At 55.1% G+C, this 27,246-nt stretch overlaps 1 protein-coding gene across 2 annotated transcripts; it reads right to left on the bottom strand.

Annotated features, from left to right (window-relative positions):
* Positions 1-1,539: 1,539 nt before the first annotated feature.
* On the bottom strand, positions 1,540-27,044 carry FBXO41 (F-box protein 41). Of its 2 annotated transcripts, none has more exons than XM_037806715.1 (13): positions 26,660-27,044; positions 13,074-14,095; positions 10,047-10,266; positions 9,466-9,539; positions 8,844-9,202; positions 7,851-8,092; positions 7,502-7,617; positions 7,225-7,377; positions 6,936-7,031; positions 4,782-4,900; positions 4,441-4,599; positions 3,074-3,189; positions 1,540-2,926 (listed from the first exon to the last, which is right to left on the bottom strand). In XM_037806715.1, the coding sequence occupies exons 2-13, from the start codon at positions 13,955-13,957 to the stop codon at positions 2,864-2,866; spliced, it is 2,601 nt and encodes an 866-aa protein (XP_037662643.1). In that variant the 5' UTR covers positions 13,958-14,095; positions 26,660-27,044; the 3' UTR covers positions 1,540-2,863. The 2 variants fall into 2 exon arrangements, with proteins under 2 accessions (XP_037662643.1, XP_037662644.1); XM_037806716.1 differs by lacking the exon at positions 26,660-27,044 and adding an exon at positions 24,632-24,728.
* Positions 27,045-27,246: the final 202 nt, after the last annotated feature.

Here is a 27,246-nt window from a genome sequence, read left to right as displayed (position 1 = left end):
TCACCCTTCTGCCCTTAGTGCTGGTGGTGCTCAGGGCTGTTGCACCATGAAGGAATGAACAAACAGACCTACGACCAACATCAGCCTTTCACCACCACCTTTTTCCCACTTGAGCTCATTGCCTGTGGACCCTGATGCCAGGCACTCCAGTGAGTGACCCCTGGGGAAAAGCTGCCCACAGCCTTCTATTTGGGAATGGAGGTTCCTAGGGCTGGGAGAATTCCTCAGTTGGGCAGACTCAGGCCAAGCAGGGCAACCCTCCATGCTCTGTCTAGGAGACGGAGGGCAGCACCTCTGATCCTGGGGTCACTGGGAACAAAGGCTACAGAGCGGTCAAGCCTGGAGAGGGACTCCACCTCCCTCCAGGCCCCTGGCTGACAGCTGAAAAGTTTGTGCTTCTCCTTCCCATGCCTCCTGGGGACAGGGCTAGGGAGGCGGGAGCCCACGTGCTCGGTGGGTTGGGAGTGGGGGGAGTGCCACACAGAGCCAAGGCCTCGCGCAGGACTGGACAGGGCACTGCCAACATGACACCCTTGGTATTCTGAGTCTGCAAAGGGCAGGGACAGAACAAGCCCCAGGAGGAAAAGACAGAGCAACAACGAAGAGCTGGGACAGAGCTAGGGGAGCTGGGTGCCCGGCAAACCTGTGGGGCCCAATTGGGAGGTCTCTACACAAAGCAAACCTGGGCTGGGCCTTGCTATCTAAGCCAGGTTGGGGCAGAAAGCTGGATCCCTAGGGAAGACTAGGAAAGGAGAGGACACCCAACCCCCACTGGGACCTGGAGGTTAGGGCTGGGAGCCAGTCCTGTGCAGAAGAGAAGGAAACCCTAAGATGGATCTGGGTTAGATATCTGGGAGGACTTTCCAAATGGACCTTGGCAGGACCCATGGCTGCGGGACACTGATTACGTGCTTCAACTTGGCGGGCCTGGGCTGGGGGACCTGATCAGCCCCTGGGGAGGGTGGTGGGCACGGGCGACTGCGCCCTCCGCAGCCCCCCGGGCCTGGGAAAGTGAGGCCGGAGGCAGGCCCCATTTCCTCACCCAAAATACCACCGTTAGGGGAGGCTTGCCGGAGGGAATCGCCTTTTCCCCACCCCCTTATCTTGCCTGGACACTCCCCGTTGCCAGTGCAACTCCCATCACCACCAGTGCGCATACATTGTTGCCAGACACCGTTACCGGAGCAACTCTCGCCCCTTTTCAATCAACCTCCGCGCCCTCTCAGAACCAATCCAAGCCTTTAACCTCTACAGCTACCCCGCCCTCTAAACGCCCGATATAAGCTTGTACTCTCCCCTAATAAACTCTCTTGGTTTCTTCACCCTAAAAGAACCGTGTCCCGCCTGTTCCTTTCTCGCCGCCCTCCATACTTTGCACGCCACCCCGCCGGGGACCTGGCCAAGTCCCCCGCCTCGCCCTCGCCTCCGGGAAAGAGCCCCCGCCGCCGGTACCCTCCAAGCAATCCTGAGAGCCTAGGATTTAGCAACCGGCCGCCACCACCCCCCCCCCCCCCCCCGACGAATCAACTGCGACCGCACATGGCCTCTGAGCCATTGGGGTAGTTCTGAAAGGAGAACTGGGGACACCTGAGTCTGGAGCTTAGTGCAGGGACCTGATCTTTTGGGAACTGCAAGGATCAGTGAAAACTCATTTGTGTTCTGTGGCTCAGGCCCCAGCACAACCCCAAGACCCCTCAAAGCAGCCCTCAGCCCAGGGGGCCAGTGTGGGGTGGGTGGTTGGTGGTGTTGAGGATGAGCCACCTCTTTCATGGCCTCTTGGGTCTGGTTCCCTGTCAAGGTCACATCTTCAACCAAGCTGGCTAGACAAAGAAACAAACCAAACCACCCTTCTCCAGGCCTCCTCCAGGCTCCAGGCACAGAGGGCAGCCCAGTGACTACTCCCAGACAACCTTGGGGACCCAAAAGCCACCAGCTTCCTGCCCAAGCACCTGGATTAGAAGGAAACTCCTTGAGGACAGGATCTTCTCCCTGCCAACATGGTCTTCCAGGGCTGGGACCTTGACCTTCTAGAGTCTTGGAAATGGATGCCAGGTACAGAAACATGCACCGTTCAGCTCTGAATTTAGCTCTGGTGTACAGTGGGGTAGGTGGTGGTTGACAGGAGGGATCGTGTCTTCCCTTACAGAAATAAATACTCAAGTTTTCTCCACCTGACAATCTTCCACTGTGGGAGGAGTGGTCTCAATATCCCAGAGAAGTTCTGGGTCAATGTTTGCCCTTCCAAACACACCTCACCCGTGTTTGCTGCCCTCGGTAACCCCACTCCCCAGCTTCCAGCCGACCACACGCCCAGGCCCAAAGGCCTGCCTGTGCTATCCCTGGAGAATTTGAACCAGAGCCCAGGCGGGTGCCCCATGGAGGGCCAGGGGCAAGGCAGAGGAGAAGAGCCCAAGTCTCAGCTGCCTTGTGGAGTGCCCTCCACCCCAGCCCGAGGCCTGGCAGAGGCCCTGACAGGGAGGCTGGCCTCAGGCCAGGGTAGTAGCTGCCCCAGTGGATGAGGAGCCCCTGGGCTGTTATTGCAGGTCCCCCGGGCAATGACGCTGGGTGCTGGTGCTGCCTCAGCTCCTCGTGCCTGTGCCCAGAAGGCTGCTCCAGCTGGGGGTGGGGTGAGGGTCAGTGGACAGCTTCTGTGGGAGCCCCTGCCCTGGAGAGGCAGTGCCAGGGCTCAGGCCTGTTGCTCTGCTGTCCCTGGAGGAGGAGGGGAAACTGACAAGCCCCTCCCTGGAAGCTGGAGATAATACCAGGCCTCTGAAGGTCCAGTCCAAAGCAGGGTTCCTCCAGAGGTCCAAGGAGAGCACCCTGGCATGGGGCTGGTGGGGGCCCTGCTGCCCCCCAACCCGGGTTAGCAGCCGCCTTCCACTTTGATGTGCAGGATCTTGGAGAAGCCGGGCCTCCGCCGCAGGGCCTGCAGGACAAACCCTGGGTTAGTTCTCCTCTGGGGCGAGGGAGGCAGGCGGGACCCCCACCCCTACCACACTGACCTAGGGTCACCCCAGCCCCAGCCTAGGGATGCTGCTTGGGGTCTTGGGTGGCTTTGGAGCCAGCCCCTCACCTGGAGTTTCGTCACCATGTCTTCAAACAGCTTCTGGGCCTCGGGGCTGCTGGGCTCTTTGAAATAATCAGCAATCCCAATCTGGACCACAATGGATTTGAGGTTCCGGCAAATGCCTAGGAAAAGGGGGGTTAGGAGGGGGCCCATGTTTGGCCCGGGCAATGGGGCTGCTTCTCCTTTCCCCATTAACTAAGTCATCAGACATCCTCTGAGAGAACCATGAACTAGGCACCAAGAACATAAAGAGCAGAGCAGATCCAGCCCCTCCAGGGGCTCACAATACCCTTGTGGAAAAGGTAGAAGATGACATGAAGGAAGAGGGGAGGCTGCAGTAGCCCCTGGGAAGAGAAGTGGGCACCACCCAGTTGTGTAGGGGCTCTAGGAGCCTTCCTGTCAGAGAGGGCAGCTGCGTGAAGGCCTGGGCTTTTGGAAATGAACTACTAGGAGAGTGAGTGAGGGCAGTCCAATGGTTCTAGACTGGAGCTTGGAGGAGGGGGTGATGGAGCAAATGAGTTAGGAGCAGACGGCTGAAGGGACTGGGTGTCTCCACTAAGTCGGGGGGAACAGGGACATGAAGGAGGCTGAGCAGGTGATTCTTGGGGTCCAGGGCCTGGCTGGGAGGCTGAAGGAGTGAAGAGAATCCTGGAGACAAGAAGGTCCAGGAACCAAGTGGTCAGAGTGTGGGGTCCTCTCAGGGCCAAATGGTCCTGGATGATGGTCACCTTTGGGTGTGAGAAGCATGAGCTGGGCACCCCTGTCCTCAGTGAAGGCAGAGCAGTGACGGAAAATGGAGTGACAGTTTGAGGAGGTAGAGGGCCGGAGGAGGTATGGTATGGTGTCTGTGCCAGGGAGAGTCTTCACCCTGAGAACTGTCCCCAGGGGCTTGCACACATCATCTCATTTAATCCTCCCAACTAGTCTAGACAGGAAGCTTAGAAGATGGAAATACAGGACTCAGAGAGGTATAATAACTTGCCCTAAGTCACACAGCTGATGAATGGTGGGGCCAGAATTGGGACTAAGTCAGTCCAGCTCCAGAATCTGTGTTCTTCACCTGTCTGTGCTCCTGTGTCTGCACTTGGTTGCAGCCTCACATGAAGGCAGATGGCGCAGGGCAGCTCATTTCTCTAACATGGGTAGAGCACATGGTGGGAAATGTCTGCTGAGCTGAACTATCTGAGCCAGATGCTGACAGCCTCGAGAGCCCCAGGGGCCTCAGAAGGCGCTAGTGGCAAAGCCAGGACCAGAACCCCGGTCAGCCCGACTCCAGCATGATTAGGAGAGGCAGGGAGTTGTTTATGTTACTTTTGGACAGGACACAGTGAGGGGTGACGGTGTGCCCCACCCCACATCCCCCCACTGCTCACTGTTGAAGTGCAGCAGGGCCTTGGGGGTGACAGGGGTGGCTGTCAGCACCAGCATCTCCAGCCCCTTCAGGCCCTCCCGGCAGACCTCGGCCGCCACCTCCTGGGTGATCTCCGACACGTGGTCCAGCTCGAGGACCTGCAGCCGCATGCAGTTTCTCGCTGGGGAGGAGAGGGAAGAGATGCGGTCCTGCCAACTAGCAACTCCCCACACCACCTCCCACCAGTGCCCTGGTGCCCAGGCTGCAGCCCCCCATTCTCTCTGGGATTTAATGAACAGTGTAGACTCCGCACCCATGCCTGGCTCCCACCAACCCCCACTCCAGCCCCAAGGAGAGACTCACCGAGGGATGCCAGGCCCTGCACCCCACAGCCGGCACCCCCCACCCCCAGGGCCCGGAGATGGGGCCAACAGCGACCGATCATCTGCAGGCAGCGGTTACTGAAGCGCGTGGGCTGCTGGCTGGAGAATGGGGGAAGTGGGGAGGCAGTCAGGAAAGTGTCAGGACGCATGACATCCCCAAGCCCGCTCCTTTTCTGGGGCCCCTCTCAGGCAAGGGCCCCACCAAGCACCCAGCTGCTTGAGTCAGACACCTGGGGTCATCCTTGACTCCTTCACCTTCAGCTGTCACCAAGTCCTGGGATTTGGATTCCTGAGTAACTCCTGAACCCACAGCTCAGACCACCATCAATATCTGTCTGGATTATAACAATGCGTCTTCCTGCCAGTCCATCCCTTGTACTGCTGACAGCGAGCCATTCGTTCACATATTCACTCGCTCAGTACTTTGGCACATGCTCATCACGCCCAGATCCAAAAAAGGCTCAAGGAAAACCATACAGACAGGGTTCCTGCCCTGAGGGAACGGACAGTCTGGAGTTGGGGTGGGGGGCCACACAGAACACGACCAGTCTGATCTGCGTCCCTTTCTCTTAAAACCTAAAAAATCCCTCAATGGCTTCTCAGCATTTGCTAGGATAAAATGCAAAAACCTCAACTCGTTAGCCAGGTCCTTCTGATCTTTCCCAGCCCTGCCCACTCTGTGCACATCAGACTTGCTCTTCCCTCAACAAGCATCCAGGCAGCAGACCTCTTAGCATCTGCTCTGCACTTGGTCCCAGGGCCCCGAGAACAGGGAGTCTAGTTAGTGTAGGAGATTGAATTAGAAAGAAATAATTGCAAAATGTACTACAGCAGGATCAGGGCAAGGTGCTTTGGGAACGGAGGCAGGGAAGTGTCCACTTCCACCCAGGTGTTAGTGGATGGGCACCCAGGGGGCCCAGGAGGTGCTGTCATGTGGACAGGTGCGGGACACTGATTACGTGCTTCAACTTGGTGGGCCTGGGCCAGGGGACCGGATCCGCCCCTGGGGAGGGTGGTGGGCACAGGCGACAGCGCTCTCCACAGCCCCCCAGGCCTGGGAAAGTGAGGCCGGAGGCAGGCCCCATTTCCTCACCCAAAATACCACCGTTAGGGGAGGCTTGCCGGAGGGAACCGCCTTTTCCCCACCCCCTTATCTTGCCCGGACACTCCCCGTTGCCAGTGCAACTCCCATCACCACCAGTGCGCATACATTGTTGCCAGACACCGTTGCCAGAGCAACTCCCGCCCCTTTTCAAACAACCTCCGTGCTCTCTTAGAACCAATCCTAACCTCCGCACCCTCTCAGAACCAATCCTAACCTTTATCCCCTCAGCATTGACTTGTAACAACCCCCGCCCTCTATGCCAGCCTATATAACCTGTGCTCACCCCTAATAAACTCTCTTGGCTTCTTCACCCTCAAAGAACCATGTCCTGCCTGTTCCTTCTCGCCGCCCTCCACACCTTGCACGCCTCCACCGGGGACCGGGCCCAGTCCCCCGCCTCGCCCTCGCCTCCGGGAAAGAGCCCCCGCCGCCGGTACCCTCCGAGCAACGCCGAGAGCCGAGGGTTCAGCAACCGGCCGCCCCCCCCCCCAGATAAATCAACTGCGACCGCAGACAGGGTGGGGATGGGGGGATGGACTTGAAGGACCGGGGCGCAGGGATGTGAAAATGCCTAGAACTTTTGAGGAACCAAGATGTCATATCCTGGAATCTCCCTCGGCTCATCTGTACACTACTTACTGACCTCTTTCACATGCCAAGCAAACACAGCTTTTTTACTTTTGTTAATACCATTTATTGAATGCCTACTGTGTGCCCTGAAGGCTTTACATGCAAGACTTCATCTGAGTCAGCAACAGCTCTAATGAAGCCAATAGATTCCTAATATCACCATCACTTTGCAGGCTTAGAAACTGAGGCATGACTGGGTTGCCCAAAGTTACACTGTTAGTAAGCCAAGATTTGACCCCACAGCTGATTCCAAAGCCGTGCCCCTAACGCCTTCTTTCCATGGCCTAAACACATGGCTTCATGTGTGTGAATCTGTCTCCCCAACCTGCTTATGGGGGGGAGCAGATCTGTGCAGTCCTCAGCCCCAGCCCAGCCCCTCCCCAACCCTGCGCAGCTCACCAGGGGTGGAGTGGCGCCACCTGGAGGGAGACAATCTCTCTGCAGCCTGCGCCCAGGGCCCAAATGACCTCGTGGCCCACGGGGTCTGTGGCACTCCTGTGGAAAAGACAAAGCTGGGGCTGTCCACCCCGATGGCCTCTGCTCCAGTGGAGGCTTCCTTCCTTCTGGCCACAAAGCTCTTGGGTCCCTTCACCTGCGGGCCCTGGGAGAAAGGAAGGCAGAGCCCGGGAACCCCTTGGGGCCTGAGGCCGAGGGTGCAGGGGCCTGGCTTCGGGTGGGGCGGACCCACCTGTAGGTGACGGCCTGCAGGGCGCGGCAGTAGCAGCTGGCCAGCCAGAGCGAGCGGTCAGTGAGGACGTTGGGACAGTGGGAGATGCGCAGAATCAGCAGGTTCCCCCCGGCCGCCTTCAGCAGGGACTCCAGTCCCGCTTCTAGGCAACCCCTGGGGATGACCGGGCAGTGAGGGAGCTGCTAGCGGCCACCTCCTCCACCAGGAAGCATTCCTGCTCAATTCTGAGCCCGCCACACCGGAGACACCTCTCCACCCCTGCATCATGGGGCCTCACCGGGTGCTCCTGGCATACTCCTCCTTGCTCTCCTTCTTGCCCCGCTGCCGGGGCTTCAGGTTCTGCAGGGTCAGCGAGTGGGCCTGGGTGCACCACTGAGCCAGCATGGCCAGGAACTGCCGGGAGAGAGGGGCCACCGGGGATGAGGGGGTCCAAGCTCGGCTGGCTGGATGGGGGCCAGCCCAGGACAGGAGGCCCCTCAAGCGCGTTGCGGGAAGCCAGGCTGGAGTTGGGGTGTTGTCATGGTCGCAAGAACCAGACCTTCCGGGCTCCTTCCATGGAGGCCAGGTTCTGGCAAGGGGAGGGCAGGTTCACAGCAGGGGCGTGTGGGGGGTGCAGGAGTGGGCACCTTGGAGCAGACGCGGGCATTCTCCAGCAGCACCCGCGTCCAGACGGCGGGGTGGCGGGCCACGAAGCGCCAGTCGCGGCAGACCTCGGCGGCGTGCAGCAGCGTGCGCGTGTCCAGGTAGGTGAAGATGCAGAACAGGGCGGCGCGCATCTTCAGGACCTCGGGGCTGATGACCTCGTTGGAGCGCGAGGGGCTGCCCCTCTCAGCTCGTCGACCCCGTCCACCGCCTCCCTCGGGGCGGGCTGCAGAAGAGGGGAGGGGAGGACGGGTCAAAGGTGAACGTGGAGAGTCAAAGGGCAGCGTGGAGATGTGGGTGGAGATATGGGTGGGGCGCCGGGGCCGGGGTAGGAGCCGAAGAGGAGCGGGCGTGAGAGGCCATGCCGGGGTGGGGGTGGGGGGGTGGCAGCGTCTTGGGAGGAGGAATAAGGGGCCTCTCTCCCTTACTTTGAGAATTAGAAAAAGATGGCCCTTCCTCAGCTAAACTTTTTAAAAATATACGTTGTCACGCAGTCCAAACCCAGACCCCAGCAACACAGTGAGGCAATGGAGTCAGGTCTGGGGAAGGAAAGGGGCTGCGGGAGCAAGCATGTGTCTGGATAGAAACCGGGGGACTGTGAACGGAAGGCAGGTGAGGGGTGCCCTGTGCAGTGGCAGCTGGATGCAGCTGACGCCCTCACCCTGGAGCCCCAGCCCCTGATCCCCCCACATATATGCATGGTGGGTGTATATGCTCCCGGGACTGCAGAGCCTGGGATCGACCCTCAGCTGCTCTCCTACAAATGTTCACAAACCTACCAGGGGAATGGACCCCCCCTAGACGTGGCTCCCTGTTCATCATGCACCCTGAGCACCTTTTGCTTCAGGCTTCAAGGGTGCTGAGCAAGAGGGAGTTTGCTATCCTCAGTGTGGGCAGGTCTCAGGCAAGGGGAAGGAGGGGCGGGAGCCGAGCTCCCTGGGGAAGGCTGGCCTTACTGCCCACCCTCTCATACTCACCCGAGAGCCGGCAGCTGCTCAAGGGCCCCGCGGTGGCAGGCCCAGGGCGAAGGGCATCTGAGGGGCCCTCAGCCTCCGACTCGGTGGTTCGGGAGCCCACATCAGAGACGTCCCCCTCCTCCCCCTCAGTGCTGTGCCGGCGGGGTCGGCGCTGCCAGTTCTGGATGGCCTGGCGCCGCAGGCCTGAGCTGCGAGGGGGCTGGGACCGCTCCGATCTGCCGCTGGCACCCTGGGCCTGTATGCCCAAGCCCCCAGGGCCACTGTCCTCAGATGGCCCCTCTTCTGGCCGGGGCAGCTCCAGACTGTCACTGTCATAGCAGCCAGAGCTCTGGGATGCGGCAGGCACGCGGCTGGAGGCCCTGGGGCAGGGTGGAGCGGAGGTGAGGGTGAGGGACACCAGGCTTGCCCAAACTCCCCCCTCCACCCCGACCGCTGGCTGGGGCAGACCACACCACCCTGCTTTCCAAGAGCCCCCTCGAGTGTGGAAAGGCAGACACGGGCGACCCAAGGAGGACTGGGGGAGGAGGAGATGAGCCCCTGGATGGGCCCGCCATCCAGTGGGCCAGAGCATCTTTCCAGGGCGAGGGTGGGCTGCATGGGGTGGGCCAGGCCCGAGGCTTACCCTGTGCTGGGAGAGGAGCCATGCCGTGACACCGCAAATGTGCTAGGCATGGCTGGGCCCGCGTGGTGCTCTCGCTGTGGGCACCCAGAGCAGGAGGGAAAGGAATGGGGGGTGGGGGGAGCAGAGGAGGCAAGAGGATGAGAAGGAGCAGGAGAAACAGGGCACAAGATGGACAGAAGAGAGGAGGGAGAGGAGAGAGAAGGAAAAAAGTTGGGAAAGATGGACGAATGGACAGACAGACAGCCCAGACAGGCAGACTCACCAGCCCCCTCCCCACACCCATCCAGCTCCCCAGACCCTGGCTAGTGGCTCCCGGGCTCTCGTTTGCAGTGCTGGGCCTGGGGGCCGGGCCACTGGACCACAGCTTTCTACTCTCTTGGGGGCTGGCACTTCTGCCCAATTGCTCCCCTTTTCCTAGAACCCCTATTTTAAGTTGGAGCTTGCTCATGGGGGAGGAGCCAAAGAAGGGAAGCATGGAGTATTACAGGGGGGATGGCAGGCAGTGTGTGTGTGGGTGGTGGTGGGGGTTTGTTTCTGGACCAGGTGTGCCAGGGAAGGAGGGAAGATGTGTGGGCACTCACCAGCCGGCCTGGGCCCCGGGTGCTGGGCCCAGCGCCCCCACCCCCGCGCCCCAGGCTCGCGCTGGGTGTGCTGCCGCAGCTGCTGCTGATGACCTGCAGCTGGCGCTCGGCGCGGTCTGCCCGCTCCAGGAGCTCCTCGATGAACTGCTGCAGCCGCAGCTTGGCACTGGCCTCCCGCGCCGCCGTCTCCTTCAGGAACTGGTCAATCTGCACCACCTCCCTGGGCCCAGAGCAGTCTCTTACCCACCGCCTCCGCCTGGCTGCCCACCCACCCTCTGCAGGAAGGACCCTGGCCAGGAGGGGGCAGAGACCCGCGGCTGACTGCTCCTGGTCACCTAGGCACGTGCACCCCAGCCCAGGCACACTGCGTGCATGACGCCACGATGCCCAGAAAGGCAGGTACACCCTCACTCACACGGCCACCCCACCCAGCCAGCCTCAGAAGCACAGCGAGACACCCCTGTTCCCCACGGCTAAACTGTCACATGCAGCTGCTGCGTCCTCCCCCCAGAAACACTGCCAGGCACAGACACGCAGTCCCACACAGTCCCCCACTGTACCCAGACACACCCACTTGTGCCAGTTTGGATACATTATGTCCCCCAGAAAAGCCATACTCTTTAATGCAATCTTGTGGGGGCAGACTGATTAGTCTGTTGATTAGGGTGGAACCTTTGACTGAATTACTTCCATGTAGGTGTGGACCCTGCCCATTTGGGGGTGGGTCTTAATTAGATTACTAGAGTCTTTTAAAGAGAGTTCACACAGAGAGAAGAGAGGTCGAAACACCCCATGAAAAGCTGAGACATTTTGGAGACATTTTGGCCATTGAATGCTGATGCTTGGAGATGTCTGGAGATACTAGCCCAGAGTTGGCTCCAGAGAAGCTAACAGAAGATCCCCTTTGCTCAGAGAGAAATGCCCTGGGAGAACCAGCAAGAATGCACAGGAGCTGAGAGAGAGAGGCTAAGAAAGGATCTCCAGATGCATAGAGCACAGGAGCTGAAGAAGCTAAGACAGACAAGCCCAGAGACATTTTGGAGAAAGTCATTTGAAATCAGAACCCAGGAGCAAAGGACCAGCAGACGCCAGCCATGTGCCTTCTCTGCTGACAGAGGTGTTCTAGATGCCATCGGCCGTTCTTCAGTGAAGGTGTCCTCTTGTTGATGCCTTAGATTGGACACTTTTATGGCCTTAGAACTGTAAATTTGTAACCCAATAAATCCCGTTTATAAAAGCCAATCCATTTCTGGTATTTTGCATAACGGCAGCATTAGCAAACAGGAACACCACTATACACTTAAAACACACACACGTGCTCAGTCGCACACAGCCTCCCACCACAGAAACACTCATGGGCGTGCACGCAAGTCACACAGCCACATATACCACCACCACCCCCAAAGCCCAACACACAGCCCCCATGGACAGCCCCACACATTCACATGCATGGACACACATTTCAGTCATTCTCGGGTGCACAGGCACAATCTGAGAGACACAGAAAGAACACACTCAAACACACAGACATCTTTTCAGCTCTGCATAAGTATTCAAAAATCCACACGTTAAGTCACACCAACACAGAGAGAAAGACATGGAGATGCAGAGGCATGCACCAACTTTCAAGAATTCTGCAAACACACAGGACACAACAGAGCTGCGTGAGTGTTCACTCCCAAGGGCATTCACACTTGTTCCTTCAACATTTACTCAGCATTGTGGTGGGGTGAGTTGTGTACCCCCCAAAACTATGTCCATGTCCAAACCCCCGGTAACTATGAACGCAACCTTATCTGCAGACAGTCTTGGCCAATGTAATGGACTTTAGGATTTCAGGATGAAATCACCCTAGACTAGGGTGGGCCCTAAACCCAATGACTGGTGTCCTTATAAGAGAAAGGACCGGGAGATCCAAGACACACAGGGAAGGCCAGGTGAAGACAGGAAGAGATTGGAGTGATGCAGCTATAAGCCAAGGAATACTAAGGATTGTTGGTGCAACCAGAAGCTAAGAGAGTGGCATGAAATGGATTCTCCCTCAGAGCCTCCAGAAGGAACCAGCTCTGTCAACATCTTGATTTTGGACTTCTGGCCTCTAAAACTATTAGAGAACAAACTTCTGTTGTTCTAAGCTGCCCAGTTTGCAGAACTCGGTTACGGCACCCACAGGAAACCAGTTCACACGCCTTCTAGGCACCAGACACTGTTCTAAGAGTTGGGGACACTGCAGTGAAGAAAAGAGAAAAATCCCTGCTCCCATGGAGCTTACACCACAGAAGGAAAAGATAAATAACATCTACGTATTTCACAACTTCTATGTTTAAAGATCACAGAAATGAGGAAGAACCAGCAAAGACAACTGTGAAGGAGCATACAAAAAGATACAAGACAAACCCAGGATTGCGAACTGGAAGCCAAGAGAAGAAGGTGTTTCCAGGATCAGCTGTGTTAAATGCTGCCAACCGTTCAGGTAAGATGGTGATGTGGCCTCACTGGTGACTTGAAGGGCAGTGGTGAAGGCAGAAATCTGATCAGGGTGGGCTCAGTTAAGAGTGGGAGGAAAGAAACTGGAGGTAAGGAGTATAAATAACAGTTTTTCTGTAAGTAGGAGAGACATGGGCCGGTATTTTACGGGAGGAGAGGGGTTAAAACAGATGGGAGAAAGGACAACACGTGGGCACACTTTTAGGGAAACTGATGATGGACAAGAGAGGGAAGAGTTAAGCCAAGTCTTTGAGTAGACCAAAGGGAATAAGGGGATCTGGTGCACAAAAACAGGGGTTGTCTTTGGCTGGGATGACGGCGAAGGACAAGAAACCGCCACGGATTCAGTCCCAAACACACACCACCACGACACTCTTGGCCCAGCACGCACCTCCCTTACAAGCTCGCGGCCGCAGGCACAGGCACACCCGCTCACAGGCACACGCAGGCCCGCTCGGTGGGGATCGCACAGTGACACCGCACAGTCGCTCACTCAGATACACTCACGGGCCACCCCCAAGGCACGGCGGCCGCACTCACTGCTGCTTGCGGCTGAGCTCCTGCTCTTTGTGCACCAGGTCCTGCTTGAGCGAGGCCAGCAGCTCCACGCTCACGTCCACCTGGCGCGAGAGCTCGGAAGCGCGCTCCTCCAGCACCTCTTTCTCGCGTCCCAGCCGCGCGCTCTCCTGCCGCGCCGTCTCCAGCTCGGCGGCCTTGCGCTCCAGCTCGGCCTGGAGCCGGCCTACCTGGCCAGCGATCTTCTGCTCCACCTCCTCGCTCAGCCGCTCCAGCCGCCGGTCCACCTCCAGCTTCTCCAGCGCGCGGATCTTGAGGCGCGCCAGGCCCTCCTCATACGCCACATCGGCGGGCGACGGGGACGCCGGCGAGGCGGAGGCGGGCCCGGAGCAAGGGCCGGGGCCGGGCCCGGGCGGCGGCGTCGAGCACGCCGAGGACGCCACGGACTTGCGCGCGAACAGCTCCCCCAGCGGGATCTCGATCTCGCGCAGCGCGTAGCGCGCGGCGGCGGGCATGAGGCCCGGCTCGGCCAGCTCCTCGCAGGGCAGGCTGGCGGGCACCAGGTCGCCGGGGAAGTGGGCGAGGGGCGCGTGGTGGTGGTGGTGGTGCAGCAGGTGCGGCGCTGCGGCCGACGGCCCGGCCACCTGCTCCTTGCCCTGGAAGGACGTGCTCTCGAAGACCTCGCGCCGGGCGCCGGGCACGGCCAGCAGGGCGGCGGGCTCCGGCGCCAGTGGGAAGCCAGAGGCGGCCGCGGCGGCGCCGTCGCAGATGCTGTTGGTCTTGGAGAGGATGTAGAGCGTCTCGTACGTGTGGCTGTACTCCAGGTGAGCGCGCAGCGACGACAGGCTCCGGAAGCGCTTGTGCTCCCCGCAGCGCGGGCAGCGGTAGGGCAGGTCCAGCGAGGCCATGGCCTCGCCGCCCCCGCGGCACCCGGGCTCCACCGCGGCCGCCCCACCGGTCAGCCGGGCGCGCTCATGTGGGGCCGCGGGCGAGCCCCACTGTGGGGCCGGGAGGGCTCAGGGCGCCCGCGGCCGTGGGCAAGGAGGCTGGAAGAGAGAGGATCATTCTTAGGAGGATGGGGTCGCCGCTCCCCCCACCCGCCCCCTTCCTGGTGAGGATATTGACCTCCCGGGAAACACACGCCCAGAATGGAGGGATTAGGGGGTACCAACGGCCTGACCTCCCGGAGGGGGGCTGGCCTGCTCTGGTAACTGAGCGAGGGTCTGTGCATGTGCGAGTGAGATTTCTTAAAAAGAAGCATTAGTTTTACTTATAATAGTTCCAAACTGGAAACAACAGTAGAATGGATAAACTGTGGTATATTCATAATGGAATACTGCCCAGTAATAAGAAAAGGTACATGCAACAACATGGGTAAATCCATTTGATATTAGATTATATGAAAGCATCCCTACTAGTAGGATTCCAACACCCGAAATGGATGATGACAAGGGTCAGAATAGGTTATCCCTGGGGGCTCTAGGGACTGGGAAGGGGCAATGCTGAGAATGTTCCATTTCTTGACCTGAGTGGTGATTATACAAGTGGGTGCATATGTAAACAGTCATCAAGCTGTACACTTAAGTTAGTGCACTGTACTATCTGGCTGGATGTTTGTTACACCTCAAAACAATCCTTAAAAAGAAGATACTTATTTCTGTCTCATGCAAACCTCACTCACCATACAGGCTGGACTGCTGGTACTGTGCAGTGCTCAAGATGCCATCCCGCCATGATATCAGCGTGTGTGTCACCAGCTGTTCCTGTCCCTACTTCTGCACCACACGCTCCCGTCCCTGCCACTCCAGGGACCTAGGTCCTTTTCTCGGATTTCTTCACTAAGTTGTCCTCCTATAAGTGTCCCTGCCCTGCCGTTTGCCCCAAGAGCCCCATTATCTGTTCTCCCCAGACTTCTGGCACAAGCCACCCAGGCCTGCCCACCCCTCATCAACCCTCAACTCCATCTGCCCATCCCTCCCATCTCTGGCTTCTGGTGCCACTCCCCTGCCTTGTGGGTTCTCTACCTCTGTCCTCACTGCCATCCTCTTCCTAACTGCCAGCCAGTGGGCTTCAACTTCTCTCTCCAGTTGCTGTGCGGGTCACAGACTACCTGCTCATCAGCCTGTCCAGTTGCCATCCACTTTGTTCCTTGGTTGACACTCTTGACCCTTCCATCTTCACAAGCTGCCATGATGCCACCCCATTTGGGGTTCTCCTCTTGGTTCTCTGGCCTCCTCTTCTTGCTGCTTCCCGAAACTTCCTGTCTCCTGATAAGGTGGTCGCTGACGTCTGCCTTCCAGCCTCCCCATGCCTCAGTCCTCTCTCCAGGCAGTCTGTCCACGCACACCTGTAAGCCCCCGACTCTCAGTGCTCTCTCTCCATCCTTACCCACTCCTCTGTTCCATTTGCCTTCTGCTCATTCCACATGGATGGGGGGGACAGCTGTTCCCTTGCCGGCCCAGCACCTGCTACTCCTCCTGGTGACGGTATTTGCTTTGACCCTGGAAAACCATCATCCTTCCTTTCCCACTTTCTCAGTGCAGTGTCAGCCAAGATCCGCTCCCGACTCCAGGGGTAAGAATGTGACATAGGCCTGGCCAGTCAGAGTCCTGAGACGGAGTGATTGAGTTGAGCCATTAACTCAGCCACAGGACTTTTCTGGAAGTATTGGGTAAAAGCCTCCTCTTTGGGCTCAGGTTTCCAAGCTGGTGGGGAAGGCCAGAGCTGCTAGGGCCATCTTAGTCTCCTTTCAGGAGGAACTGCCTGGGAAAAAAGCCAACACACCTCGAGATGGAGAAAAAGATTCCTCAGACACTGTTTGCAATTCTGGTCTGTTCAATGACACGAGTCAATCAAATCCCTTTTTTGCTTAAGCAGGTTGGAGCGGGGTCTGTGTTGCACCAAGAAAAAATCCTAACCAAGAAATTAGAATCAGAAATGGATTTTTTTAAGTAATAGACCTTAAGAAGGAATTCACTGAACTAAAGTGGGGTGCAAAACAGTACCACTTCCCCCGTTCCCCAATCAGAAGTTGGTGCACCCTGTCCTGTAGCAGCAAAGTTAGTGAATAAACTGTCTCTCACTGCCTCCGGTGTTCAGATGATGGCCCTACAGGGGCTGGAACTTTAGGGGACTTGTAGAAAAATGCCAGGGTGTTGGGGTGTGGACTTTCCCATGACCTTCAGTAATGTCCTATAAGAAGGAGACACTCTGGCTGTAGGGGCCTATCTGAAAGCAGAGAGGAAGAAACTGGCTTTGTCCAGAGAGGCCTTTTCTGCCTGAGGCCAGTAATCCAATAGAGCTGAGAGTCAGGTAATTAAGAGCCAGTTCTCTGCTCCAAGCTAAAGTCAGCTCAGGCAAGACAAGGAGGCTGGAAACACGGAGGGAGGCAAGTTTGTGGCCTGGCAGGCCCCTGACTCCTCAGCCCCTCCCGAACCCTACCTGCTGTGCCCTCCCAGTTGCCTCCATTATAAACAGCCTTCTGCTGGGAGGCAGCATGAGGGGTAGGGCCCTGGGGCTCCGTCTCCCCATCCAAGACTCGGGGTTTGCATTGCTCTGCAGCAGAGGACCAGCGAGAGGCCACAGGACCGAAGGCTCCGGGACGGTGGGTGGAGGCCTGTCACTAAGAGACGCCCCTTCCTCCAGCCCCCAAACCACCGCAGGCTAGATTCAGGAATTACAGCCTTCAAGGGCCAAATGTAAATTGGCAGAGAGCTTCCAGATAATTAAGGTAATTGTATTGCCAGAAAAAACCCAAAGCTGAAAAACAAAGGCAAGGGGTTTACAGGAACCCATGGGGGTGACCCTTCAGGGCCCTTCACATTCACCCACTGCTCTGCTCTCGGGCGTCTCCCTTGTCCGTCGTCCTGGGTGCCAACGTGGGAGGACCTTGGTGGGACCCTCCCTGGGCCATATGGCCCAGCGGGGTCTGGGCTGCGTTATGGACCTGTAACTTCTGAGGCTTTCCCACCATCTTCCCTCTTCAACTGTGGAGGGTTTTGCTTTTTCAGTTATCCAACTTTTTCCTCCATCACTGTACTCTGGCTGCTAGTTTAGCACCTAACCAAACAGAAGGTCAATCAGACTAATTCCAAGATCTCAGGTTTGAGGCTGGGTGTGGTAACTGGGTGGGAACCTGGGACGGCTCCCTCTGGAGATAGGATGAGTGTTGCATCATGTGAAAAGGAAGGAAGGAGGGGTACATGTAGATCTCAGGGAACCAAAAGTGGAATGTAGTGGGCATTTGATGATTTTGCTGCCCAGCATCAGTCCCTCTCTGTGTGGAGACCTGAGGTTTTCCTTTACATTCCTCTGACATGCAACCTATGTTGTTTTGGGTGGGCTGACCCCACCCCCTGGCTCCAGAGGAGCTCATGTGACCTCTGTCTGTTCAGAGGCACAGTGTTCATTTCCTAATGGGCTGTCACCCAATCAGGGCCGTGCAGCCACTCCAGGACCTAGGCAGGTGGGATGTGCTCCTGGAGCTGCTTTTCGCCATTTCTCTCCTCTCTTTGGACAGAAGAATACCCCTGATGATATCATTTGAGCACCCAGATCTAGATGTGCCTGATGCTGTAACCCAGGACTTCTCCACTGTATGAGGCAGCAAATTCTTTTTGTTGTCCTCCACGAGCAAATGAGAATCCAGACTAATGCAATGACCCACGGTGTCAAAAAACAAAACAAAACAAACAGAAGAACAGATCATGGAGTTCCCTTCACTCACACCCTGCTCCAGTTTGCTAAAGCTTCCAAAATGCAATATACCAGAAATGGATTGCCTTTTTCAATGGAAATTTATTTTAGGTTACAAATTTGCAGTTCTACAGCCATGAAAATGTCCAAATTAAGGCATCCAGAGAAAGATACCTTGACTCTTAAGAAAGGCTGATGGCATCTGGGTTTCCTCTGTCACATGGGAAGGCACATGGTGACATCTGCTGGCCCTTCTCTCCAGAATTTCTCTGGGCTTCTGTGGGTCCTTGCTTGTTCCTCCTAGAGCTTTTGTCTCAGTTTTTCTCTTGACTTCTCTGAGCTCTGTCTCTCTCTGTGAGCTCTCTTAAAGGACTCCAGTAAAGGAGTAAGACCCACCTTGAATGGGTGGGGTTACATCGCCATGGAAACAATCTAATCAAAAGCCTCCCACCCACAATAGGTCTGCCCCCACAAGAGTGGATTAAAAGAACATAGTCTTTTATGGGATACATAGCAGATTCAAACGGGTACACACCCCCTCCCCAGCATCCCTGTTTCTCTGAGCCGGGCTGCTGACCTCCCTGTCACCCCACACCACTGGCCATCTGGAGTGTCTCTCTCTGCTGACCATCAAGGCGTGCTGACTTTTCCTTCAGAATGCCTTCAACGGAACCATTCTTGTCTCTTCTCATGCTTTGTGTGCTGCCGGGCCACTGCCGCCCCACACCTGGAGTGCTGGCCCAGCATTCAGTCTCACAGCTCTGTACCATCCTCCATTAGGCACCTGAATCCTCTTTTTACAGATGATTCCAGCTCAGACTCCTTCAGTAGTGCCCACTGTCCATCAGCTGCAACCAAAACTCCTCAGCTTCATGACTTGGCCTCAGTGTGCTGGTGCCAGTTGGAAAGCAGAAAATAGCCAGGCTGTTTCACCTGCATTTCTTTGCTTACTGTGGTTAGACATTTTTGCAAATGTTTATCCGTCATTTGTATCTCTTTGGTGACTTGCCTCTGCCCTGCTTTGCTCATTCTTATACCAAGCATTTGTATATTCTTGTTGTTTTTCAGAGGCTTTTTTCAATATTGATCCTTTGTCATTTATATATTGCAAATATTTTTCTTAAATTTGTTGACTGGCTTTTAATTCTGTTTATGGTCTTTATTGATATGCTAAAGTTGTAGAGTTTGCTTCAGTAAAGTCCATTGATCTTTTCCTGAATGATGTCTGATTTTGTTGTCAGGCTTAGAATGACTGTCTCTGCTCAAAGATTATATAAACACCTACATATGTTTTCCTTCAGTACTTTGTGTTCTTTTAGTACTTCCCTTTTATACATTTGAATTTCCAATCCATCTAGAAATTTCTGCTGTGCACAGTGAGACAGGGATTTTTAAAAAAAACTCTCCATTATGGAAGTTTTCACACATTCAAAATTAGAGTGAATATCACGATGCTCTCCTGTGTAACCATCAGACAGCTTCAACAATTAAACAATTATCAACTCACAGCCAATTTGGTTTCATCTTTCCACTGCTCCCCTGTTTCATACCACATACACCCCCCCCTCCAACTCCAGCCCCCCAGCCACTGGATAATTTTGAGCAAATCCTAGATATATTATTTCAGCCATAAATACCTTAGTATGCATGAGACAGGGATTTAACTTTCTTTTTTCTTATTATTAAATAAATATTTTGTAACTTTTCCAACATGACCATCCTTTATGCATATTAAAACCAAAAAAGTAGACTTAAGAAGTAAATCTAAAAGATGGTTCTCTGAAGTGACCAACCAAAATAAACAATCCTCTGGCAAATCTATTCAAAGAGCAAAAGAAAAAAGGAAGAAAACAAATATACAGCACTAAGACTGAGAAAAGAGATATAACCTTTGACACAGAGAAGATTTTTTAAAATGTCTAAAATACTACCATGTCCAAGTCTTGGCCCCAATTTTTGAAAATCTGGATGAACTGAATGCTTTCCTAGAAAAATACAAATTATCAAAATTGACTCAAGAAGAGAAAACGTGAACAGACTAATAACTATGGACAAAACTGAAGAATTTGGCAAAGTGACCAAAGATGATATAAACAGATTTCAGTTCACACGCAAACACCTGGTCTAGAACAGGGTTATTCTGTAAAGTAAGGTCAGCCAGGTGTCAGGCCACCTGAGTGTGGGTCCGTCATCCCAGCTAAGTGCTGGTTCCTCCTTATGGGGTGCCTTTCAAGACCTCAGAAGTTGTCAGCCTTCTTGAGTCCCACCCCCTTCACCTGCACAGCACCCTGCTATCCTGGCTCCGAGAGAGCAGGGGAAGGGGTAGGAGTGGGGTGCGAGTCTGTGTGTGGATGTGCAAGGTGGACTAGGGAAGGGGCTTCAGGGGTCCAGACCAGCCTGCCCCACAGTTTCTCACCATCTGCTGGAGGTGAGGAATGACCAGGAATTATTTCTGGGAATATTTTTGCCTAGATTTGCACACCTCCTCAGCAGGACCATGATGCTTTGCCTGAATGCAGGCAAGAAGGCGATAGAGGCAGGGGAAGGAGGGAGAGGAGGAAAAAGAGAAATACAAGTGTTGTCCATTCAGATTCCATCACAATCCTGTACTGTGAGCACCGTGACAGAGGGGTCAGAGATTTTCCTCTGCATTCGTCTTCCAACAGCAGCAACCACTGCAGCCCTAAGACCTGCTTCCTTTTTCATCCTGGCCCTGCCTCCTTGTCATCCCCCGGACTTTCTCATGCTCCTTCCCCTATTTGAAATGGCTATCTCAAGTCCACTTTCTTTCCAGTCCAGCTCAAGGTTCACTTTTTGTTTGGGTAGAGGGATTCTACAGGATGAACCAATCTAGGCATTTTCTTTTTTTTTTTTCTTTCTTTTTTAAGGCTTTCAGGTGTGTCTCATCTCCTCAAACAAGACCAACCATCCCAAAATGTGTCTTCTCTCACTCCTGCCTCCTGTCACACTCTCACACATTTGACTTTGCCACGTAGTCACTGATGATTCCTGCAGTGGACGTTACTGTCTGCTGAGCGAGTCCCCTTCATCTTCTAAGTAACAGCAACCTCTCATCCTATCCTTGGTGAGCAGCGCCTGCCTACCCCACGTGGTTCTGGCGGGGCTGCCAATCCCAGGACGCTGCAGGGCAGACACATGAATGTGACCCAGGCCTCACCAATCCGAATATCCCCATCTCCTTGGTCACAATGATCGACCCAGGGATGGACATGTTCCTCAAGCTGAACCAATCAGAGTCCTTCATGGGGAGTTTATATGGAAGCTTGAGGAGCCCTATTATTCCTCTATTATCACTTCCTAGGATGACAAAGCTGTCTATGGCCTTGTGCTACCTCCACTCCCCACATGGAGAAAGCCCATGCCTAGTGGGGAAAAATACGGCAACACTGAATGAAGCTAAGCCAAGAGCTGGAGAGAGAGTGCTTACTAACACATTTTTTGAGAACCTGGGTGTCTATATGCCTGAGACCCAGTTGATCCCCCTTCCTTCCAGCTTTATGAATTAGTAAATATAATTCATTCTTTGCTTAAAATAGTTTGGATTGTATTTCTGTATTTTGTGATCAAGAGTCCTATCTCCCTAGCCTAGACTTTTCTCCTAAGCTCTATTCAAACATAAATCCATTCTGCATACATTTACTGAGTCCCTACTCTGTGTCATGAACTTACGCCAGGTGCCGTGCTAGCTGTGTTGAGGACACATAGACGAACAAGATCCAGTCTTTGCTTTCAAGCAGCTTCTGATCTCCTGGGGGCAGACTGAAGATGTATTGGATGATTAGAGTCACGAGATAAATTCTGTGCAAGAGGCAGGGATGGAGGCCACACTTAACCTTGCTTGGAATAGGGGAATTGGGGAACCCCCAGGAGGTGAGAGCATCTAGACTGACTCTTGAAGAGCAAAGTTGAGTTGTCAGGTGAGGAAGAGCAATTGTGAGGTTGGGTGAGGGGAAGAAAGGCAGTCCAAGCAGTCCAAGAGGAAGCTGCATGTACAAGGCAAGGAAGTGATAAAGAGCGTGCCACCTTCAGGGAACTAAAACGTACGCTCCATGAGGCTAGAAGACATTGTCTGCCTCCATCACTGCTATTTTCCCAACACTTAGAACAGTGCTTGGCACGTGATAGTAAGCGTTTGAGGAAATGGCAAGGATTTTAGTGTGGCTGAGTTCTCAGGGAAGGGATCAGGAGAGAAAAGTGGAGACAAGATGGGAGGGGTTCAGCTCATGATGCCCCTTGTTGACCGTGCAAAGGCGCATGGACTTCCCCCTGGGAGATTTTAAACAAAGAGGGACGTTAGCAAAATTTACAGTTGAGAGGATGGAATACAAAAGGCCAAGGTCAGGAAGAAGGCTTTGGGACACTGGAGATGGAAACTGCTAACCCTACCTTGGCATTAACAGCAGGGGCGTAAGTGGGGAGAAGGATTGATACGGGTACAATGAAGGAAGGAGAGTCAAGAAGGCTTGGTGACTGTGACTGTGGCAGGTGAGAAAGGAAGGAGTCAAGGAAGAGGCTTGGGTTTGGATTTTGAGCAACTGGGTAGATGGGGATGGAGCTCAGTAAGAAAGGAATGTGAAGGAAGGTAGGTTTAAGGAGGAGATAATGAGTTGGTTGTAGATTCTGAGCATTTGAGGTTCCACTGGACCGTGGAAGTAGAGATACTGGCTACATAGTTTATCACATGGGGCCGAAAATACAGTTTTGGCAACTGAAGCTAACAGTGAAAGTGGATGAGCAGGCCCAGGGAGAGGGTGCGGAGAGAGGAGAGTGGGCAGTAAAGACGGACCCTTGGAAGAGGCAGAGGAGGGAGAAGAGCAAGCAGCAGAAACGGGAAGGCTGGCGTTGAGGAGGCCTGAGGGAGGAGAGGACGCAGAGGAGGAAAGTGGGTAAACGGAGTAAATAACGTTGACAACTCAAGGGAGAGCTAGGTTGGAAAGGGCCAGCTGGTGACTTTCGAGAGGGCTGCTTTGCTGAGCCCAGCCAGTGTGGCTGGAGGAGTGAGCCAGGTACGGAGGTGGGAAGAGAGTGAGTGGACACAAGAAGCTCAAACGTGAAGGGCAGAGGTAGTAAGGGAGAACCCAGAGGTGTTTAACATGGGAGAGACCTGACATATTTAAATGCTTCCTAGAGATAACCTAATTCTACTCCATATCACTTCCACTGGGCTGAGGCATGGATAATACAATGCCTTAGACCTGAAAGTTATAGCAATTATTATTTTTTAAATGCTTCTTAGAAGGAGCCAGTAGAGAGGGAGAAGACACATAAGGCACTATTTCAGCGATGGCGGCTCAAAGCTTAAAATGGCCAATTCTGAACTCACAATTTCCCACCTCCATACCTGCTTCTTTCTCGTGTTTCCCACCTCAACCAACATCATCAGGATCTACGCAGCACCCCAGCCAGCAACCCCCAAGGCATTTCTGAATTCTCAATGTCCCTCCCACCCCATATCTCATCAATCACTGATCATTGCCAATACTACCTCATAAATACTTCTTGACTCTGTTCACTTCTTGCTTTTCCTACAGCTGGTGTCCCAGTTCAAACCTAAATCCCCTTCTATCTGGGCCACTGTCTAACTGGAATTTCTAACTACTCCAGCTTTAGATTTTCACGGCTCCCAGAGCTTTCTGCAAATACAAACCCAGTCATGATACTCTTCTAAAAAATCTCTGAAGGCTGGCCATCTTTTGAGAGATAAGTTCACACTCCCTCCTTCCTGCCCTCAAAGCTGCCACCATCTGACCACCACTCAGTCTTGCCACCCCCCAGCTTTGCCACTGCTTCCCATGAGCATCTAGTTAGCCCTACGGGGCTGACCTCCACTGGGAAGTTCCATGGGCTGCACCCCCACCCCCACCCCAAGTCTTGGCTCATGCTGGTCCCTCTTGCTGGAACTTCCTTCTCCAATTAGTGAATCCTGTAGGCCCAGCTCAAATGTCACCTTTCCCATGAAGCCTTCCCTGACTTCCCACCTCCCACCCCTGCAAGCTCAAATCACTTAACAGTATGAACCACTCCTACCATAGTTCTTCATGGATGGTAAGGGGTGTCACGCACTGGGATGGTAATGGATCTGTCTGCACATCAGATCCCACCCTACACACACATTGGAGGGCTGGGACAAAGCTACTGGGTCATCCTCACACTTTCCTCGCATATAGCAGACATCAGTATCTTGTTAGAGGAATCACACTGAATAACGGGTGACTTGGTTAACTTCATGTAACTTAAAGCAGTTTTCTTCCACCCCTCATCTTGGAACTGGGTGAATTTGGTTACAGTTAAATCAATCCCCAAATCACCTGGAATAACGTACTTCCTTAGCTCTGCTAGTTACCCACTGGGAAGATAAGAACTTGCTGTGTCTTGGTCATACTGTCGCTCGGGCTGAGCATTAAGGTTTGGGGCTTGTTCTTCACTCCGTCTTACCTACCCAGCAGAAAGATGTCAAGCACAAGGCCCGTGCCAGGCTTTGGGGACACAAACACAAATGAGGCCGTTGTGCCCTCAGGGTGCTTACAGTCTAATAATCAAAACGATGAACATTTACCCACTGATTATTCTGGTCAGACACCGCACTTCTCATTTAGTCCTTAAGACAATGCTGCCAGATGGGCGGTTTCATCTCCATTTTAGGATGAGCAAACTGAGGTTCAAAGCAAAGGGACCAAATTGCTTGCCCGTGGCTAATAAGAGGCTGGAACAGACTGTTGCCCTGGCAGCCTCCAATGAACTACATGCCTTCTGGTTTTCCCACCATTATGTGGTCTCATTGACTCAGGGTTTGGCCACGTGGCTTGCTTTGGCCAATGGGACATTAGCAAGCGTGCTGCAGACAGAGGCTTGAGAAGCCATTATACCTTAGGACTTGTTCCTCTTGGAATACTCCCTCTTGGGATCCAGCTGCCATGTAAGACATTGGGCTAGACTACCGAATGGTCAGATGCCATGTGTAGGGAGACCCTGGAGGGTGACGACCCTCTCCAGCCAGTCCCTCAGCTGAACGCAGCCGAGTGGGAGATCCCAGGTGAGCCCAGCAGAGCCCACAGCCACGCCGACCTGCAGACCATGAGAAATAAGTTGCGGTTGTTTTAAGCCCCCAAGTTCTGGGGTGGTTTGTTGTACACCAGTGCAAAGCTGAAACAGTGACAGCCTAGGATGTGAACCCTAGCTTCATGACTGAATGCAAAATTCATACTTTTAGTCTCCACATTTATGCCCCTTCTGACTGGGAGTGGAACGTAGCACCAACACTGAAAAGGCACAGGTTGGCCTTCAGTAGTATTCGATAAATATTTGTTGAATGAATGAATAAAGGGTGTGGTGGGCCCCCAGAGAGGAAGGAAGGTCCAGAGAATTTAAAGGCAGGATGACAATTACCTTTCAATAACCATCACCCCCTTCCTGTTTCAGATATTCCCAAAACAAAGACAAAACCCAAGCTAGATATTTTCAAGTCCAAAGACAAGTGCATGGATTTTCCAGACTCCCCCTCTGTCTCTCTGCCTGTCCCTGTCTTTCTCTCTCTTTCTCTTTTAAATTCAGATCATGCAAAAATGAAGAAGTTAGCTGAGTTTGTGCTTTGATGGTCTCAGTTATGCCCCACCCCCTCCAGGCCCCTGGCATCTCCTCTTCCTCCTACTTAGCCTCCAGAGCCCACAAGCTCTTTTCCCTTTCTATATGAAACGCACATGCAGAAAAGGAGCAGAGAAGGTGGGAATTACAGAGAGGGGGATGGAAGGTTTGGACATTAATAGATGGATTTACAAGCCAAAGAAATGAAGCTGTAAGCTCAGGCAGCTGGAGGTGTTCCCTGATATCAGCTTCTTTCCTCTGCCCCCACCCCCCACCCCCACCCCCAAAGGCTGGGCTGAGTTCAGCTCTCTTCTCTCTTCCCTGGCCCTGGAAATGAGATTTCCTTTGACTCCTATCCCACCATATCCCTGTGGGTGAAGAATAAAGAAATGTTCCCTGCCTGTCTAAATCCCACTGAACCGCACCAAGAAGGCTGGGGCCCTGGATCTCCACACCTGGGGCTGTGACCCCAACCTGTGTCCCTCCCACAGCAGTCACGCCAGCCTCGTAAATACCCACAGGGGTCAGCACGTCCAGTCCTCTGCCTCCTGGAAGCCCTGACAGTGTCTTTTCTGTTCCAACCCTCCCCCTCACTCTCCAGCAAACATGCACACACCTCCCAAGGTCACACTTACAGCCTCTAGCACCTGGATCCCACACCCCGAAAACCAGCTGGGCCCCTCTGCAGACTCCTCTGCCTAGGAGAGAGCAGGCCTTACTCCACACACACAGACACATGCAGTGGGTGCACACACACCCAGGGACTCTGGGTGCAGCCACTGGGGCAGGCACTCAGAGACATGTGTGCACACACATGCACACCTCCAGACCACCCAGACAGCCACACGTGCACACCAGCACGCACAGGGACACACAAACCCGCCCACCCTCTGACACCGGCACAGGTGCCCCTGCAGGCCCCAACACCACGCCCCTCCCCCACGCCTCCTTCAGATGCAGGTGGGGGGGCTGAGTTTTTGGGGCGCTCCCCCTCCTCTCTCCCTCTGGCCCCTGACCCCAGTCTCGGTGGGGTTCTGGAGCCCGTGCCTGCTCCCCAACTTGGCTCGGGGAGCAAGAGGCGAGGTGGGGGAGGGGCAGCCTGGTCTCAAATTGTTCGGATTTTAATGCCTTAAATTAACCCCTTCCCTGCCTCTGGCCTGGCCTGCCCAGAATCCCTCCCGGTCGGGCGGCCTCGCGGGGCCTCCGGAGGGCTGAGAGGGAGAAGGAAGGCAATGAGGAGGCGGCGGTTCGGGGTCCTCCCTGCCTTCCCTCGCCAGGAGCAATTCCGCAGCGCCCCCGCGATGCGCCCTTACCTGCTCCACCCCGCGGCGAGACGAGGCCCCAGGGCCCGCGGCTGGGGGTGCAGAGGCGGCCTCTGGGTGCCCGGTCCAACGCAGGGCCGCCTCGGGGCCTCGGATCCCGATTCCCTCCGCAGCCTCGGGTGGCCGCCGCGGCGTGGGCCCCCGCCTCCCTCTCGGGACAGGGGCGGCGGAACCTCGCAGCCAGTCGCCGCGGGAGGGGCGCACAAACCGGGTGGGGGAAGGATGGAGGAGGAGGAGGAGGGAGGAGGGGGCGCGCGGCCCGAGGAAAAGAAGGGAAGGGGGAGGGAGGCAGCGAGGAGGTGGGGCGGAGCCGGCCCCTCCTCCGGGGCGGTCTCTCCTGCGAGCCGGGGATCGGCAGATGCGGACCGCGGCGGCTGCGCCGGGACCCCACGTTTTCCTCGCGGAAGGTGGCTTCGATGGGGGAGGGGTCCGCGGCGCCGCCCAGAGGGTGCAGGGACACCTTGCGCCGCGCTCCTCCCGGATCCTTGTCTGTTCGGCTGCCGGCACCGCCCAGTGCTCCCTCCCCACCCCGGTGCCCCCAGCCGTGGCTTCTGCTGCCCACCTTCAGGGACCGCCGC

This window comes from Choloepus didactylus, chromosome 17, assembly GCF_015220235.1.
Source record: "Choloepus didactylus isolate mChoDid1 chromosome 17, mChoDid1.pri, whole genome shotgun sequence".
Taxonomy (NCBI): domain Eukaryota; kingdom Metazoa; phylum Chordata; class Mammalia; order Pilosa; family Megalonychidae; genus Choloepus; species Choloepus didactylus.
Note: the sequence above shows the minus strand (reverse complement) of the source record. Positions and strands in the feature narration are given on the sequence as shown.